Below are 18,524 nucleotides of genomic sequence, written 5' to 3'. Positions count from 1 at the left end.
AGGTTGCAGTGAGCTGAGATCATGCCATTACACTCCAGCCTGGGCAGCAGAGCAAGACTCTGTCTCAAAAAAAAAAAAAATTAGCTGGGCATGGTGATGTGCATCTGTAGTCCAAGCTACTCAAGAGGCTGAGGCGGGAAGATCTACTTGAGCCCTGGAGGCTGAGGCTGCAGTGAGCATGATTGTGCCACTGCACTCCAGCCTGAGGGAGAGAAAGACCCTGTCTAAAAAAATAAAAAATAAAAAAATAAATCCAGACTCCCTGTGCATGCAGCAGGGTTTCTGGTGAAGGGGCTGAAACAATGACTAGAAATCAGCCTCCAGTCAGTTTGGGGAGGGCCTTCCTGACAGCTCTCAGGTTTGAGTTTATCCTGCAGGCCCTGGGAGCCACTGAAGGCCATTGAACAGGGGAAGCACATGACTAACATCAAAGAAGTTCTCTTGACATGCGGAGTGTAGATGGGAACCAAAAGATATAGGGGACAGGGAGCCCAGGAGAGAGGCTGTTGAATTGCTTCTGATTGTGAAGGAAGGATTCAGAGGGGAAAATTGATTCCATCAATATTTAGGATATAAAACGGACTGGCCTTGATGATAGAGTGCATGTGGGGGAAGAGAAAAGAAAATTTCGGCCAGATGCAGTGGCTCATGCCTGTAATCCCAGCACTTTGGGAGGCTGAGTTGGGTGGATCACCTGAGGTCAGGAGTTCAAGACCAGCCTGGCCAACATGGTGAAACCTTGTCTCTACTAAGAATAGAAAAATTAGCTGGGCGTGGTGGTGCGCACCTGTAATCCCAGCTACTCAGGTGGCTGAGGCAGGAGAATCACTTGAACCTGCGAGGCAGATGTTGCAGTGAGCCGAGATCGCATTATTGTACTCCAGCCTGGGCAACAAGAGTGAAACTCTGTCTCAAAAAAAAAAAAAAAAAGAAAAGAAAATTTTCTTTCAGCTAGGTACGGTGGCTCATGCCTGTAATCCCAGCACTTTGGGAGGCTGAGGCAGGAAGATCGCCTGGGCCCAGGAGTTCAAGACCAGCCTGGGCAATATAGTGAGAAAGGAGAATAAAAGGAGTTTTCCTCGCCTCTACAAAAAAAGGGAGAGAGTTTTCTTCCTAACTTCGTTTCCTTTTTTTTTTTTTTTTTTGAAATGCTCTTGTCTCCCAGGCTGGAGTGCAATGGCGCGATCTTCACTCACTGCAACCTCCACCTTTCAAGTTCAAGCGATTCTCCTGCTTCAGCCTCCCAAGTAGCTGGGATTACAAGCGCGCACCACCACACCAAGCTAATTTTTGTATTTTTAGTAGAGACGGGGTTTCACCATGTTGGCCAGGCTGGCCTTGAACTCCTGACCTCAAATGATCCACCCCGCTCAGTCTCTCAAAGTGCTGGAATTACATGAGCTACCTTGCCTGGCCCCTAACTTCTTTTCTTTCCTTTATCCAGCAAATACCTATTGAGTGTCTACTAGATGCCTGTGCACATCTAGGGATGGTAAAGATTTCTGTTCTCAAAGAACATTCTGGTGCAGGAGGCAGATGAGAAGACTAGCAAATACACATGCATAATTTGAGATTGGGGCAAGTGCTGGGAATGAAATAGGGGCATGCGATCAAAAAAGCATGTGAGTAAAGGGAATTTGAGAAGGTTTTCTTTTTCTTTTTTCTTTTCTTTTCTTTTTTTTTTTTTTTTTTTTTTTGAGACAGAGTCTCACTCTGTCATCCAGGCTGGAGTGCAAAGGTGCAATCTCGGCTCACTGCAACCTCTGCCTCCCAGGTTCAAGCAATTCTCCTGCCTCAGCCTCCCGAGTAGCTGGGATTATAGGCATGAGTTAATTTTTTTGTATTTTTAGTAGATACTGGGTTTCACCATGTTGGCCAGGCTGGTCTCATTCTCCTGACCTCAAGTAATCCACCCGCCTCAGCCTCCCAAAGTGCTGAGATTACAGGCATGAACCACTGTGCCCAGTCTTTTTTCATATTTTTTGTAGAGATGGGGTTTCACCATGTTGCCCAGGCTAGACTTGAACTCCTGGGCTCAAGTGATCCTCCCACCTCAGCCTCCTGAGTAGCCGAGACTACAGGTATGCACCATCATGCCCAGATACATTTTTTTGGTATTTTTAGTAAAGACGGATTTCTCCATTTTGCCCAGGCTGGTTTCAAACTCCTGGGCTCAAGTGATCTGCCCACCTGGGCTTCCCAAAGTGCTGGGATTACAGGCGTGAGCCACCACGCCCAGCCGAGATATATATATATAGAGAGAGAGAGAGAGAGAGAGAGAAAGAGAAAGAAAGAGAGCAGGCTCTTGTTGCCCAGGCTGGAGTGCAGTGGTGCCATCTTGGCTCACTGCAACCTCCATCCCCCGATCCTCCCGCCTCAGCCTCCCAAGTAGCTGGGACCACAGGCATTTGCCACCACACCCAGCTAATTTTTTGTATTTTTGGTAGAGATGGGTTTTGCCATATTGCCCAGGCTGGTCTCCAACTCCTGAGCACAAGCAATCTGCCTGCCTTGGCCCCACAAAGTGCTGGGAGGTGTGAGTCACCTCGCCTGGCCTGAGATATATTTTTTTAAATAATAATATATAGATTTTTGAAGCACTGGGGGGCACAGGGAAGGCCTCTTTGAAGAAGTACCATTTGAACTGAGACCTGAGTGATGAAAAGAACCAGTCCAGCAAAGAACCAGAGCCCCCAGCAGAGATCCAGGAAAAAGGGCTGCAAGTGAAAGGGCCCTGAGGCAGGGAAGCACTTGGCAAGGAGAGTGGTGGAGGCACGAGGTGGAAAATGTAGGTAGGTCAGCAACACTCGGCCTACTAGGCCTTGGGTTGGAGTTTTTATTTTAGGTAGATGAAAAGCAACTGACATTTTTTGTTTTTTAAAAAATTTCTATAGAGATGGGTTCTCGCTGTGTTGCACAGGCTGGTCTCAAATTCCTGTCCTCAAAGGATCCTCTCGCCTCGGCCTCCTAAAGTATTGGGATTACAGGCATGAGCCTCTGTGCCTGGCTGTAACTGACATGTTTTAAGCAGAGGAATGACATGCTCTAGTGAAAGCCAGTCTGGGCAGCTGGGTAGCTAATGAGGGGATTAGAGAGATTTTGTTGAATGAAAGGCAGATTGAGTCCTGCTACTCGCCCCCTTCATTCCCCTTCATTCATGCCTCATTCTTCCGCCTCCCAGCCCCCTCAACTGGCCAAAGGGAAGTGGAGGCCCTGCCACCTGTAGGGAGGGTCCCCTGGGGCTTGCCCACAGCAAACAGGAAGTCACAGCCTGGTGAGATGGGCCTGGGAATCAGCCACTGAAAAAGTGGGTCTCTTGGGTCCCTGAATTCTTTTTCTGAGTCCCTGCAGCAGTGAAAAAGACACAGAGGCACATAGAGAGTGACAGAGAGAGAAAGAGAGAGACAGAGAGGAGAGGCATGGGGCAGAATAAGAACAGATTTAGGAGTTAGAACTCCTGGGTTCTTTTAAAACAATTTTTCTTTTAGAGACAGGGTCTTGTTGTGTTGCCTGGACTGGAGCACAGTGGCTATTCCCAGGCATAATCATGGTGCACTGCAGCCTTGAACTCCTGGGCTCAAGCGATCCTTCTACCTCAGACTCCCAAGGACCTGGGACCATAGGCGTGTACCACTGTGCCTGGCTTTTGCCTGGTTTTAAACTGAGGCAGTATGACTTGAGCTCTTAGGCATTAATTGATGCTGTATCTCATTAACTGAGGGCTTACTATGTGCTGGACACTGGGCTAATAGTGCCTAACATATTGTCATTTTTAATCTTCACAAACAATATTTGTATAGGACTGTTTTCTTTTTTTTTTTTTTTTGAAACAGAGTCTCACTCTGGTGCCCAGGCTGGAGTGCAGTAGTGTGATCTCGGCTCACTGCAACCTCCGCCTCCTGGGTTCAAGTGATTCTCCTGCTTCAGCCTCCTAAGTAGCTGGGATTACAGGCGTGCGCCACCATGCCTGGCTAATTTTTTTTTTTTTTGAGACGGAGTCTATGTGCCCAGCATTGTTCTAGGGCACTTGCAATTAGTGGTGAACAACACGGTCTCTACTCCAAAGGGCTCACATTCTTGTGCAGAAAACAGAAATGAACAAATAAACACACAAGATCGTTTCCCGTGGTAGTGAGAGCTGGGATGAAAATAAAACAGCGTGGCAGGGAGGAGGCAAGTGTTGTGAGTCTGGAGGGTTCCTGGAGAATGGGGCCTGAGGCGTGACCACCCCCTTCCTCTCTGGGGGGACTGCCTGCCGCCCCCGCAGACACCCATGGTTGAGTGCCCTCCAGGCCCCTGCCTGCCCCAGCATCCCCTGCGCGAAGCTGGGTGCCCCGGAGAGTCTGACCACCATGCCACCTCCTCGCCTCCTCTTCTTCCTCCTCTTCCTCACCCCCATGGAAGTCAGGCCTGAGGAACCTCTAGTGGTGAAGGTGGAAGGTATGTCCAAAGGGCAGAAAGGGAAGGGATTGAGGCTGGAAACTTGAGTTGTGGCTGGGTGTCCTTGGCTGAGTAACTTACCCTCTCTGAGCCTCCATTTTCTTATTCGTAAAATTCAGGAAAGGGTTGGAAGGACTCTGCCGGCTCCTCCACTCCCAGCTTTTGGAGTCCTCTGCTCTATAACCTGGTGTGAGGAGTGGGGGGGCTTGGAGGTCCCCCCCACCCATGCCCACACCTCTCTCCCTCTCTCTCCACAGAGGGAGATAACGCTGTGCTGCAGTGCCTCAAGGGGACCTCAGATGGCCCCACTCAGCAGCTGACCTGGTCTCGGGAGTCCCCGCTTAAACCCTTCTTAAAACTCAGCCTGGGGCTGCCAGGCCTGGGAATCCACATGAGGCCCCTGGCCATCTGGCTTTTCATCTTCAACGTCTCTCAACAGATGGGGGGCTTCTACCTGTGCCAGCCGGGGCCCCCCTCTGAGAAGGCCTGGCAGCCTGGCTGGACAGTCAATGTGGAGGGCAGCGGTGAGGGCCGGGCTGGGGCAGGGGCAGGAGGAGAGAAGGGAGGCCACCATGGACAGAAGAGGTCCGCGGCCACAATGGAGCTGGAGAGAGGGGCTGGAGGGATTGAGGGCGAAACTCGGAGCTAGGTGGGCAGACTCCTGGGGCTTCGTGGCTTCAGTATGAGCTGCTTCCTGTCCCTCTACCTCTCACTGTCCTCTCTCTCTGCGGGTCTTTGTCTCTATTTATCTCTGTCTTTGAGTCTCTATCTCTCTCCCTCTCCTGGGTGTCTCTGCATTTGGTTCTGGGTCTCTTCCCAGGGGAGCTGTTCCGGTGGAATGTTTCGGACCTAGGTGGCCTGGGCTGTGGCCTGAAGAACAGGTCCTCAGAGGGCTCCAGCTCCCCTTCCGGGAAGCTCATGAGCCCCAAGCTGTATGTGTGGGCCAAAGACCGCCCTGAGATCTGGGAGGGAGAGCCTCCGTGTGGCCCACCGAGGGACAGCCTGAACCAGAGCCTCAGCCAGGGTATGGTGATGACTGGGGAGATGCCGGGAAGCGGGGGTCCAGAGACAGAGGGGAGGGGAAACTGAAGAGGTGAAACCCTGAGGATCAAGCTTTCCTTGTCTTATCTCTCCCTGTCCCAGACCTCACCATGGCCCCTGGCTCCACACTCTGGCTGTCCTGTGGGGTACCCCCTGACTCTGTGTCCAGGGGCCCCCTCTCCTGGACCCATGTGCACCCCAAGGGGCCTAAGTCATTGCTGAGCCTAGAGCTGAAGGACGATCGCCCGGCCAGAGATATGTGGGTAATGGAGACGGGTCTGTTGTTGCCCCGGGCCACAGCTCAAGACGCTGGAAAGTATTATTGTCACCGTGGCAACCTGACCATGTCATTCCACCTGGAGATCACTGCTCGGCCAGGTAGAGTTTCTCTCAACTGGGAGGCATCTGTGTGGGGGTACTGGGAAGAAGTGGAAGCCAGTCAATCTTAGATTCCCCCAACCTGAGGGCTACTCCCAGCCTCACCCCAAACCCCAACTTCCACACAGAACACTGACTCCAAGTCTTTCTTTTTTTTGACAGAGTCTCGCTCTGTTGCCTAGGCTGGAGTGCAGTGGTGCCATCTTGTCTTGGCTCACTGCAACCTCCGCCTCCCAGGTTCAAGCGATTCCCCTGCCTCAGCCTCCTGAGTAGCTGGGATTACAGGTGCCCACCACCATGCCTGGCTAATTTGTTTTTTTTTTTTTTTGAGACGGAGTCTTGCACTGTCACCCAGGCTGGAGTGCAGTGGCACGATCTCAGCTCACTGCAACCTCCACCTTCCAGGTTCAAGTGATTCTCCTGCCTCAGCCTCCCGAGTAGCTGGGATTAAAGCCTGGCTAATTTTTTTTGTATTTTTAGTAGAGATGGGGTTTCATTATGTTGGCCAGGCTGGTCTCAAACTCCTGACCTCGTGATCCACCCGCCTCGGCCTCCCAAAGTGCTGGGATTACAGACATGAGCCACAGGGCCAGGCCAAGCCTAATTTTGTATTTTTAGTAGAGATGAGGTTTCTCCCTGTTGGACCAGGCTGGTCTTGAACTCCTGACTTCAGGTGATCTGCCTGCCTTGGCCTCCCAAAGTACTGGGATTACAGGCATAAGCCACCGCACCTGGCCTAGACTTCAAGTCTTTCTTCCCTCGCTTCCAAGACACTACTTTTCTGGGTCTTCACCTACCATTGCTTGCGCCTGCCCACCTGCTTGGGTGGAGTCTTCCTTCCTCCCCAACTCCTCACTCTTGGAGCCCTGGGCCCTCTTCTCATCCCTGTCTGCACACTTTCCCATTTGACCTTGACTCTCAATGGCTTCTTGGGTCACCATGACTTGGTGACTCTATTCCAGGCTCCATACTCAGCCATCTCCTGTGCCATTTGATATCCCATAGACACCTCAGGCTCAACAGATACAAAATCAAACTCAATGTCTTCCCCAAGTATAGTCTTCTTGGTGGCCCAGTGTAAGCAGAGGGCACCACCACCTGCTCCCTCGCCCAGGCTAAGAAACTGGGCATCCTTCTTTTTCCTCACCCCGTCCAAAAAACTGGTCACAGTGTTCTGCCAATTCTCTCTCCATGCAATCCTATCATGCTATCCTAACTGCAATTCACAAACCCAACCCCAACTTTCACTCCAAACTTGATCCAAGCAATGTGCTGGATCCCAACTGTAACCTTGCAAACTCAACTCTGCCCTTCACTTTGACCGTGACTATCCTTAATTGCAGCAGGAAACTGATCATTATGCTCCCCTCAATCCACACATTGCCTCTGAGTACAGCCATGGTTTGTCCATGATTTGCTCAAAAGACACTGCCCCATGTCCTGTGCCAGGCTCTGTGACAATCCCTGACCTCCTGGGACATGGCTCCTTAGACCTCCTGGGACATGGCTCCTTAGAGAGAGGAGAGCCTTTCTCACAGCTTGGGACTTTGAGTCTGTGTCTTTTTTTTTTTTTTTTTTTCTGAGACGGAGTTTTGCTGTGGTTGCCCAGGCTGGAGTGCAGTGATCTCGGCTCACTGAAACCTCCGCCTCTCGGGTTCAAACGATTCTCCTGCCTCAGCCTCCCAAGTAGCTGGGATTACAGGAGCCCACCACCATGCCCAGCTAATATTTTTGTATTTTTAGTAGAGACGGGGTTTCACCATGTTGGCCAGGCTGGTCTCGAACTCCTGACCTCAGGTGATCCACCCGCCTTTGCCTCTCAAAGTGCTGGGATTACAGGCGTGAACCACCGCGCCTGGCCGAGTCTGTGTCTTGCCTCTGTGCCTCAGACTTGCGGTTCCTTGAGATCTCAGGATTGGGACGTAAGATGCCAGCCTGGAGTCCTCGTCTCATAGCCCCTTCCCCCTAGTACTATGGCACTGGCTGCTGAGGACTGGTGGCTGGAAGGTCTCAGCTGTGACTTTGGCTTATCTGATCCTCTGCCTGTGTTCCCTTGTGGGCATTCTTCATCTTCAAAGAGGTGAGTCATGTCCCCAGTGAGTCTATCCAAACCCTACTCCATCTTCCCCAGGATAAGCCGGCTCTGGCCAGTCTGACAACCATCTTTCTTTCCTCCCATCCCTCCCTTCAAGACCCCAGAATCCTGTTCTCCCCAGTCTTCCTCTAGCCTCCCTCAAACTTCCCAAGCCTCTTGCAATTTTTTTTTTTTTTTTTTTTTGAGACAGGGTCTCATTCTGTCACCCCAGCTGGAGTGCAGTGGCACAATCTGAGCTCACTGTAACCTCTGCCTCCCAGGCTTAAGTGATTCTTGTGCCTCAGCCTCCCGAGTACCTGGGACTACAAGTGTATGCCACCACACCCGGCCAATTTTTTATATTTTTAGTAGAGACGAGGTTTCACCATGTTGGCCAGGCTGGTCTCGAACTCTTGACCTCAAATGATCCGCCCACCTCGGCCTCCCAAAGTGCTGGGATTACAGGCACAAGCCACCGTGCCCGTCCGCCTTGCAATTTGAACTCCTGTCTCCTCTGTTGAACCAAGTGACCTCCCCAGCACCTGGCCCCACAAATCCTCACCCTGCCAAGCAGCCCCTCCTCTGATCACTCCCTTTAACTCCCACCAGCCCTGGTCCTGAGGAGGAAAAGAAAGCGAATGACTGACCCCACCAGGAGGTAATGCAACCAGTGCACCCCGCGGTAACACCCTCCACCTTCACTTTATGCCTTGCACTTACTGTTTCCTCTGCCCAGGGGTTCTTTGCTCCGTCTCTACTGTTTCAAATACTGCCCAACCTCAAAGCCCAGCTCCAAAGCTACCTCCTCTGTGAAGACCTCCTTGGAAATGATCATCTCAGACTCCTCTATTGGCTGTCCCAGCACAAGTGATCACGTTTAACTTCTGAAGGCCTGGACAGAATCTTGAGTGGGTCCGCCATTCCATTCCAAGTCGGCCCTCACCGTGCACTTCCTTTTCTCCCGCCAGATTCTTCAAAGTGACGCCTCCCCCAGGAAGCGGGCCCCAGAACCAGTACGGGAACGTGCTGTCTCTCCCCACACCCACCTCAGGCCTCGGTAAGAGGCACCGCCCCTCCAGCCTATAGCTCCGCCCCAGATCCGGGGCTCCACCCCCACTGTCCTCATCCCTCCAATCCGCTGTGCACCAAGCCTTCTGGAGCTCGGAACTCCGCCCCCGGGGCGGGGAGTCCCGCCCAGCTATGAGCCCCGCCTCTAGAACCAGACCCCGCCTCCAGGGCTCAGAGCCACGCCCCCAGGACCCAGAGCCTGAAGTCGTAATCAAGAGCAGAACCTCGCCCCAGAACTGAAGGCCTCGGCCCTAGATTTAGATTCCGCCCCAGGGTTCAAGGCCGGGTTCCTAGACCCAGAGTCCATTCGCAGAGCCCAAAACATCCTCTTCCCGTGCCCCGCCGCGCGGACCCTTAGCCTTGACCGCCCCCATCTCTTCTGAGCCCGTCTTACAACGCCCCTCTCGCCAGGACGCGCCCAGCGTTGGGCCGCAGGCCTGGGGGGCACTGCCCCGTCTTATGGAAACCCAAGCAGCGACGTCCAGGCGGATGGAGCCTTGGGGTCCCGGAGCCCGCCGGGAGTGGGTGAATGACTGGGAGAGGGAAGAGTCGTTCCCCACATGGAGGGGGTTGGAGCGGTCTGTGGCCCGAATAGTGGACTGGGGCCTGGAGGAGAGGGGGCATGACTCGGTTCCCCATCCCCATCCCCAAACCCCCAGGCCCAGAAGAAGAGGAAGGGGAGGGCTATGAGGAACCTGACAGTGAGGAGGACTCCGAGTTCTACGAGAACGACTCCAACCTTGGGCAGGACCAGCTCTCCCAGGGTAAGGCTGCCCTCCCCCGTGGCCCCCCACCTCTGCGGTGGCCTGTGGACTCCCATGGACACCCCTCCTTCTCCACCAGATGGCAGCGGCTACGAGAACCCTGAGGATGAGCCCCTGGGTCCTGAGGATGAAGACTCCTTCTCCAACGGTAACTTGGGACCTTTGTGGGGCCTCAGAGACTTAGGTGTAATTGCAGCGCTGTGACACCCCTAGAAGGGGTCCCTGGAGTTCTCTCTCTTCTGCCACAGCTGAGTCTTACGAGAACGAGGATGAAGAGCTGACCCAGCCGGTCGCCAGGACAATGGGTGTGTGTGAGGATGGCAACAGTCCAGGAGGGAGGCGGAGGACACCTGGAGGCCAGGAGGAATAGTATCCTCCCTCTTCCCTTTCCAGACTTCCTGAGCCCTCATGGGTCAGCCTGGGACCCCAGCCGGGAAGCAACCTCCCTGGGTGAGAGATGCTTTCGATCAGACTGCCTTGCCCAGCTTGGGTGACCTGGCCTCAGCTCTGACACCAGATCCAACTTTGACCTGACCCTGACCCCAAACCCGAACCCAATCCTGTGACTCCTCTCACCTCAACACTGAGCCCCATCCCCCATCCTGAGCCCCATCCCCCATCCTGACCCCCAATATTTACCCCCTCCCTAACTGTGAATATCAACACCAATCCCAATGCAGTATCAGCCTGGACTTGATCTCCACCTCACCTCAGCCCCACTGCAGACCTCAACTTGGACCCCAGCTTACTCTGCAGCTTCTTCATGACTCTGACTCCCTCCAGTTTCTTCTTTTTCTTTTTTTTTTTTTTGAGACGGAGTCTCCCTCTGTTGCCCAGGCTGGAGTGCAGTTGCCACCTCTGCCTCCTAGGTTCAAGCGATTCTCATGCCTCAGCCTCCTGAGTAGCTGGGATTATAGACGTTTGCCACCACACCTGGCTAATTTTTGTATTTTCAGTAGAGACAGGGTTTCGCCATGTTGGCCAGACTGGTCTCCAACTCCTGGCCTCTAGTGATCTGCCCGCCTTGGCTTCCCAAAGTGCTGGGATTACAGGCATGAGCCACCATGCCCAGCCCAGTTCTGTTCTTGACCCCTTCCCTAGCCATAATCTAACCCATATCTAACCCTGACCTTACAGCTAACTGGGGCCCCAAACTCAATGCTGACCGAATCACCCCTTCCCAGCACAGCATGGGTAATGCCCCTCACCTTCCTCTGCCCCTCAGTCTTCCTCCTTACCGTAGGCTGTACTTCCCATGCCCTAGCCTCCAATTCTCCATCCCCCGCCCAAGCAGGGTCCCAGTCCTATGAGGATATGAGAGGAATCCTGTATGCAGCCCCCCAGCTCCGCTCCATTCGGGGCCAGCCTGGACCCAATCATGAGGAAGGTGGGTGCTTCTGCCGCTGTCCCCTGCTGTCCCCTGGGCTGACTTTGCCTTCCAGCCTACTTCCAGTGCCACCCGTGTTCTCCTCCTCCCTGGTCCTATCCAGATGCAGACTCTTATGAGAACATGGATAATCCCGATGGGCCAGACCCAGCCTGGGGAGGAGGGGGCCGCATGGGCACCTGGAGCACCAGGTGATCCTCAGGTGGCCAGGTGAGCTGGGACTGCCCCTAGGGAAAGCGGGGAGGGAGGGAGATAGGCACGGATGGCAGTGGCTGCTGGCTCTCAGGGAGGGAGAGGGAACAGGGTTCCTAGGGCCTGGTGGGCAGGTGGAGGGCTGCTGGACCCCTCCCCATCACCGTTTCTTCTGCATACCCTGGATCTCCTCAAGTCCCCAAGATCCACACCTGACTCTGAAATCTGAAGACCTCGAGCAGATGATGCCAACCTCTGGAGCAATGTTGCTTAGGATGTGTGCATGTGTGTAAGTGTGTGTGTGTGTGTGTGTGTGTGTGTATACATGCCAGTGACACTTCCAGTCCCCTTTGTATTCCTTAAATAAACTCAATGAGCTCTTCCAATCCTATGAAGTAGTGCCGTTGTGTGGGAAGGAAGGGAAGGAAAGGAAAGGAAGGAAAGGGAAGGGAAGGAAAGGAAGGAAAGGAAAGGCGTCTTGAATCCCATGGAAGAGGGAGGGCTGCCTTCTGCATACAAAGGGCCTTTTCCCAGTGCGGTGGCCCACACTTGTAATCTCAGCACTTTAGGAGGCCAAGCAGGTGGATCATTTGAGGTCAGGAGTTTGAGACCAGCCTGGCCAACCTGGTGAAACCCCGTCTCTACTAAAAATACAAAAATTAGCTGGGTGTGGTGGCGAGCCTGTAGTCTCAGCTACTCGGGAGGCTGAGGTTGGAGAATCGCTTGAACCTGGGAGGCAGAGGTTGCAGTGAGTGGAGATGGTGCCATTACATTTCAGCCTGGGCGACAGAGCGAGACTCTGTCTCAACAAAAGATAAAAATAAAAATAAAACAAAGGGCCTTTCCCCTTCCATGGCCTAGCCTTCACCTACTGCCCTCTTTTGCCCGCTGCCCACGGATCCCTCACGATCAGCCCCCTCCCACCATCCAGCTACCCAATTATCATTAATTCAGCAGTTACACGCTGGGTGCCCAGTGGAGAAACAGCCCAGGAATTAGCAGTCTAGTTAGAAGATGCTATTCATTGTCACTGAGTACTTATTTATTGAGCATCTACTATACTCTTCTTTTTTTTTTTTTTGTTTTTGAGACAGGCTCTCGCTTTGTTGCCCAGGCTGGAGTGCAGTGGTGCAATCATGGCTCACTGCAGCCTCGACCTCCCAGGCTCAAGAATTTCTCCCACCTCAACCTCCCAAGTAGCTGGGATTAGAGGTGCCCGCCACCATGCCCAGCTAATTTTTTGCATTTTTAGTAGAGACGGGGTTTCACTATGTTGGCCAGGCTGGTCTTGAACGCCTGACCTCATGATCCACCCGCCTCAGCCTCCCAAAGTGCTGGGATTACAGGTGTGAGCCACCGCACCCGGCCACAGCTCATTTTTTATTTTTTGTAGAGATGAGGTCTTGAACGCCTCATGCTGCCCAGGCTGGTCTTGAACGCCTGGGCTCCAGTGATCCTACCAACCTTGGCCTCCCAAAGTGCTGAGATTACAGGCACCCACTACGACACCCGGATAATTTTGTATTTTTAGTAGAGACAGGGTTTCCCCATGCTGGCCAGGCTGGTCTCAAACTCCTGACCTCAGGTGATCCACCTGCCTCAGCCTCCCAAAGTTCTGGGATTACAGGTGTGAGCCACAGTGCCCGACCTTACTATGTTCTAAGCACTAATATCAATGAGCAAATTTTATCGTTACAATAACTTCACAAAGATAGTAAGCACTTATTATGTGCCAGGATTGTATTCAAATATTTTATGCATATTTTATGGACATATTATGTATGTTTGTGTATATTCATTCATTTTATCTTTACGACCCTATGAGGTAGGTATACTATTAATATTATTTTCACCATTTCTTTTCTTTCTTTCTTTTTTTATTTTTTTTTTGAGACAGGGTCTCACTCTATCACCCAAGCTGGAGTGGGTGGTGCCATCCTGGCTCACTGCAACCTCTGCCTCCTGGGTTCAAGCTATTCTCCTGCCTCAGCCTCCCAAGTAGCTGGGATTACAGGCCTGTGCCACCACACCTGGCTAATTTTTGTATTTTTAGTAGAGATGGAGTTTCTCCATGTTGGCCAGGCTGGTCTCTATCTCCTGGCCCCCAGTTAACAGCTCCCTGCCTTGACCTCCCACCCTGTTTTTGTTGTAGAAATTTCTTCTTTATCTCTGAGCATGTAAAACTTACTTCATCTTTTTTTTTTTTGAGACGGAGTCTCACTCTGTCACCCAGGATGGAGTGCAGTGGCACCGTCTTGGCTCACTGCAACCTCTCTCTTCCCTGTTCAAGCAATTCTCCTGCCTCTGCCTCCTGAGTAGCTGGGATTATAGGCATGTGCCACCACACTCGACTAATTTTTGTATATTTAGTAGAGATGGGGTTTCACTATGTTGGCCAGGCTGGTGTCGAACTCCTGACCTCAGGTGATCCGCCCACTTCAGCCTCCCAAAGTGCTGGGATTACAGGCGTGAGCCACCGCACCTGGCCTTTTTTTTTTTTTTTTTTTGACAGAGTCTTGTTCTGTCACCCAGGCTGGAGTGCAGTGGCTTGATCATAGCTCACTGCAACTCCTGGTCTCAAGCAATCTGCCTGCCTTGGCCTCCCAAGGTGCTGGGATTACAGGCACCCAGCCCCTAAAACTTCTTTCATCTGTATTAACATTACTACAATGTGCCAGGCATTGTACCATTCTCCAGGTGGCGACTCATTTTATCTTTACCACTGTCCTATGAGGAAAGTACACTAAAAATTATTATTATTTTACAGCTAAGGAGATTGGGGCACAGATAAATTAAATACTTCAATTGCTAACTGACTTAGGCAACTTAACCTGACCCTCCACTGCCTCAGCTATAAAATCCCATTAAGGCGGAGGCATGCTGTAGTTACTATTACTTTTACATGGCATGTAAAAGAAGTCAAAGAAACCTTCCATGGAGGCAGGGCACAGTGGCTTATGTCTGTAATCCCAGCCCTTTTGGAGGCCAAGGCAGGTGGGATCAACTGAGGTCAGGAGTTCGAGACCAGCCTGGCCTACATGGCGAAACCCGTTTCTACTAAAAATACAAAAATTAGCCGGGCATCGTGGCGGGCGCCTGTAATTACAGCTACTCGGGAGGCTGAGGCAGGAGAATTGCTTGAATCCGGGAGGCGGAGGTTGCAGTGAGCCGAGATGGCACCACTGCACTCCAGCCTGGGCGGCAGAGATAGACTCTGTCTCAAAACAACAACAACAAAAACCTTCCACGGTGACCCCATGAGCCATGAGAATGGAAGTCCCCATGGAAGGTTTCTTTGATTTCACGGAAGGTGTCTTTGACTTCTTTGTGTTTCTCCTGCCTGTGACAGCCTCATGGGTTCCTGGGGCCCCACTGACAACCTCTGGGGCCGGCTTGCTTTGGCTCCTGCCACAGTCTTACAGGCTGCACAAGATTCTGACCATTTTATTTATGAGTTCCTCAGAACAGGTTTCTGCACCAGAGGTTTGGGCTAACTCCAAGCCTATACTTTGGTTAGCTTTGGGGTTCTGAGTGCCTGGATGGCTTTTTCCATTCACTCTCAGGTGGCTCGCTTCTACACTGTGAGCCAGGGCCTGGGGATGGATTTTTTTTTTTTTTTTTTGAGATGATGTCTTGCTCTGTTGCCCAGGCTGGAGTGCAGAGGTGCGATCTCGGCTCACTGCAATCTCCGCCTCCTGGGTTCAAGCGATTCTCCTGCCTCAGCCTCCTGAGTAGCTTGGATTACAGGCACGTGCCACTATACCGGCTAATTTTTCTATTTTTAGTAGAGACGGGGTTTCGCCATGTTGGTCAGGCTGGTCTCGAACTCTTGGCCTCAAGTGATCCACCCACCTCAGCCTCCCAAAGCCCAAAGTGCTGGGATTACAGCCCAGGCTGGAGTGTAATGGTGTGATCTTGGCTCACTGCAACTTCTGCCTCTTGGCTTTAAGCGATTCTCCTGCCTCAGCCTCCTGAGTAGCTTGGATTACAGGTGCCTGCCACCATGCCCAGCTAATTTTTTATATTTTTAGTAGAGACGGGGCAGGGGGGGTTCACTATGTTGGCCAGGCTGGTCTTGAACTCCTGACCTCCTGATCCACCCGCCTCGGCCTCCCAAAGTGCTGGGATTACAGGTGTGAGCCACCTTGCCCGGCCCCCATGTGGGTGTTAAAATGCCAATCGTAAGGGATTCCTGCATTCCCATAGGCTGCTTGACTTCACCGTCCCCACTGCCCCCACCACTGTGGCTTTGATTTTCCTCCTTTTTCTGGAAGCAAGAAGATTCTGTCTTCCCTTTGAGCTTAGCTACCTATTAAAAAAAAAAAAAAAAAGCAGCATTCCTCATTATATTTTGCTTAGTGTATGCATGCATTTGGAATACAAACCTCTAGTACTTCTTTATGCTTGCATCTTGAACACAAGTCTCTGAGACTCCAAAAAAATCCAGATCATCTGGTGCAGCATTTGTCTGCTCCCCACCAGCTGTTCGCATTGCCATAATCCCCTACCTTAAGCTTCAGCTAAAATAAGCTCTCACATGGCTGTAATCCTTGCCGTTCCCTATTACCTTTTTCCCAGACTGCCTCATTCATCTTGGTTTCCTGCCTGTCTGAAGCACCTGAGCCTGTGACTCCTGGTGAAAATATCCTGCTGGCCAGGCTTGGTGGCTCACACCTGTGATCCCAGCACTTTGGGAGGCCGAAGCGGGTGGATCATGAGGTCAGGAGTTTGAGATCAGCCGGGCCAACATGGTGAAACCCTGTCTCTACTAAAAATACAAAAATTAGCCAGGCATGGTGGCTTGTGCCTGTAGTCTCAGCTACTTGGGAGGCTGAGGCATGACAATTGCTCGAACCCAGGAGGCGGAGGTTGCAGTGAGCCGAGATCGCGCCGTTGCACTCTAGCTTGGGTGACAGAGCAAGATTCTGTCTCAAAAAATAGAAAACAAAAAGAACACATCCTGTCTTGCTGGGATCGGATCCATGTCCAAGTCATCTCTGTGCCCCTGCTCCCCAGCTGGGGGATGAGAAGAGTCAAGGAATGAGTGGGGAAAGAGGAGGAAGAATGAATGAAGGGCTGTGGGAAGTGCTGTGATGGGTACTTTATGCATTCGGGGTGCAGAGGAAGGAGACACCCTTGTGGGCTCTGCCACTTTGGGGAGTCTCCCAGGAAGTTGAGGTTGGGACAGAGGTGTGCTGCCTCCCACCAAGTACCCTGGAATCAGACTAGCTGTTTTTTTGTTTGTTTGTTTGTTTTGATGGAGTCTGGTTCTGTCACCCAGGTTGGAGTGCAGTGGTGCAATCTTGGCTCACTGCAACCTCCACTTCCCAGGTTCAAGCAATTCTCCTGCCTCAGCCTCCTGAGTAGCTGGGACTACAGACACACATCACCAAGCCCAGCTAGATTTTTTTTTGTTTGTTTGTATTTTTAGTAGAGACAGGGTTTCATCATGTTGGCCAGGCTGGTCTTGAACACCTGACCTCAGATGATCCGCCTGCCTCATCCTCCCAAAGTGGTGGGTTTACAGGCATGAGCCACTGTGCCTGGCCCAGACAAGCTGGGTTTATGTGAATCCTGGCTCCACCCCTTTCCAGCTACATGACTTAAGCTCTCTGAACTGAAATTTCCTGGTCTGTAAAATAGACCATGAAATAGTAATTCAGAAAATGAGGACATTATCAATGAGTCTTAAATGACACGTAAAGCATGCAACAGTGGCTTAGCAAGGACTCAAGCATGAGCTCTTATTATTTGACATTTATTTATTTATTTATTTTGAGACAGGGTCTCACTAGGCTAGGCTAGGCCAGGTTAGAGGGTAATGGCACAATCATAGCCCACCGTAACTTTGAACTCCTGGATTTGAGTAGTTCTCTCGCCTCAGCCTCCCTAGTAGCTGGGACTATAGGCGTGCACCACCACACCCGGCTGGCTAACTTCTGTATTTTTTGGCAGAGAAGGGGTTTTGCCATGTTGCCCAGGCTAGACTCGAGCTCCTGGACTCAAGTGATCCTCCCATCTCGGCCTCCCAAAGGGCTGGGATTACAGTCGTGAGCCACTGCGCCTGGCCAAAAAATAATTTTTTTTTTTTTTTTTTTTTTTTTAAGAGATGAGATCTTGGCTGGGCACGGTGGCTCACACCTGTAATCTCAGCACTTTTGGAGGCTGAGGCAGGTGGATCACTAGGTCAAGAGATTGAGACCATCCTGGCCAACATGGTGAAACCCCGCCTCTACTAGAAATACAAAAATTAGCTGGGCCTGGTGGCACACGCCTGTAGTCCCAGCTACTTGAGAGGCTGAGGCAGGAGAATCGTTTGAACCCAGGAGGCGGAGGTTGCAGTGAGCCGAGATCACGCCACTGCACTCCAGCCTGGCAACAGAGCGAGACTCCGTCTCAAACAAAAACAAAAACAAAAAACAGAGATGAGGTCTCGCTATGTTTGCCCAGGCTAGCCTTGAGCTCCTGGACTCAAGCAATCTTCCCATCTCAAGCATTCCTAGTAGCTGGGACTTACAGGTGCACTTTCAGCTCTTGAGCAAGGTTTGGGGAAAGGAGACTTGAAAATTTTAGACTCTCAGGGCCACCTCCTGCTTGCGGTTTGCAGTGGCTTCCCGGGAGCGCCCAAGGCTGGCCTGCCGCCTGGCTACAGAGAGAGGCTGAAGGCCTCCTGGGGCTGGAAAGTCGGTGGAGTCCAGGAGCCTCCGTTTCCTGGAAAACAGCTCCACCTGCTGGCTGTTGTGCCCCTGCAGTCCTGGCCTTGGCCGAGTCTGCACGGGGAAGGGAAATGCATGCTGGTCCAGCGGGGGACGCCTGCAGGGGACATCGATGCCGCGGTTGGGATGGAGGCGTATGGGATGGGACTAGGGCAGAGGTGGACATGCCGTTCTGCGTGGATGTATGACGCGCGAGTTTTGTGAGCACCGTGGGTGTGTGAGCAGCATGTGGTATTGGGTGTGTGCCGTGTGGGTATCCTGCGCGACGTGTGGCGTGGGACGTAAGTGTGAGGCGGCAGGGGGTTATACGGTTGGAGGAAAAGCGGGAAGAGTGAAGTGTTGAAGGGGCGTGTTTGTGTTGTGTTGGGATATATGTTGTGCAGGAGTTGCCAACGCTGTGGATGTGTGGAGGGCATGTAGTCTCTGAGGTGCACAATATTGTTGGTAGGAGGTGTTGGCGAGTG

The 18,524-nt window shown here is 52.1% G+C and overlaps 1 protein-coding gene and 1 long non-coding RNA gene across 4 annotated transcripts; one reads left to right on the top strand and one right to left on the bottom strand.

The window, feature by feature from the left end:
* Positions 1–2,724: 2,724 nt before the first annotated feature.
* On the bottom strand, positions 2,725–5,728 carry LOC109023570 (uncharacterized). The gene is made up of 3 exons (XR_002002994.3): positions 5,591–5,728; positions 4,522–4,624; positions 2,725–2,967 (listed from the first exon to the last, which is right to left on the bottom strand). It is a non-coding gene; the product is annotated as an uncharacterized lncRNA (long non-coding RNA).
* Positions 4,236–11,730, top strand: CD19 (CD19 molecule). Of its 3 annotated transcripts, none has more exons than XM_055365658.2 (15): positions 4,236–4,440; positions 4,698–4,964; positions 5,261–5,464; positions 5,584–5,859; positions 7,829–7,939; positions 8,543–8,591; positions 8,902–8,990; positions 9,413–9,526; positions 9,661–9,765; positions 9,845–9,913; positions 10,014–10,070; positions 10,159–10,215; positions 11,057–11,152; positions 11,256–11,362; positions 11,541–11,730. In XM_055365658.2, the coding sequence occupies exons 1-14, from the start codon at positions 4,353–4,355 to the stop codon at positions 11,345–11,347; spliced, it is 1,674 nt and encodes a 557-aa protein (XP_055221633.1). In that variant the 5' UTR covers positions 4,236–4,352; the 3' UTR covers positions 11,348–11,362; positions 11,541–11,730. The 3 variants fall into 3 exon arrangements, with proteins under 3 accessions (XP_055221633.1, XP_004057471.1, XP_055221637.1); XM_004057423.4 differs by having other exon boundaries at positions 4,341–4,440; positions 11,060–11,152; XM_055365662.2 differs by lacking the exon at positions 9,413–9,526 and having other exon boundaries at positions 4,341–4,440.
* Positions 11,731–18,524: the final 6,794 nt, after the last annotated feature.

This window comes from Gorilla gorilla, chromosome 18, assembly GCF_029281585.2.
Source record: "Gorilla gorilla gorilla isolate KB3781 chromosome 18, NHGRI_mGorGor1-v2.1_pri, whole genome shotgun sequence".
Taxonomy (NCBI): domain Eukaryota; kingdom Metazoa; phylum Chordata; class Mammalia; order Primates; family Hominidae; genus Gorilla; species Gorilla gorilla.
The sequence above is the reverse complement of the archived record's forward strand: the minus strand, read 5'-3'. Positions and strand labels throughout refer to the sequence as shown.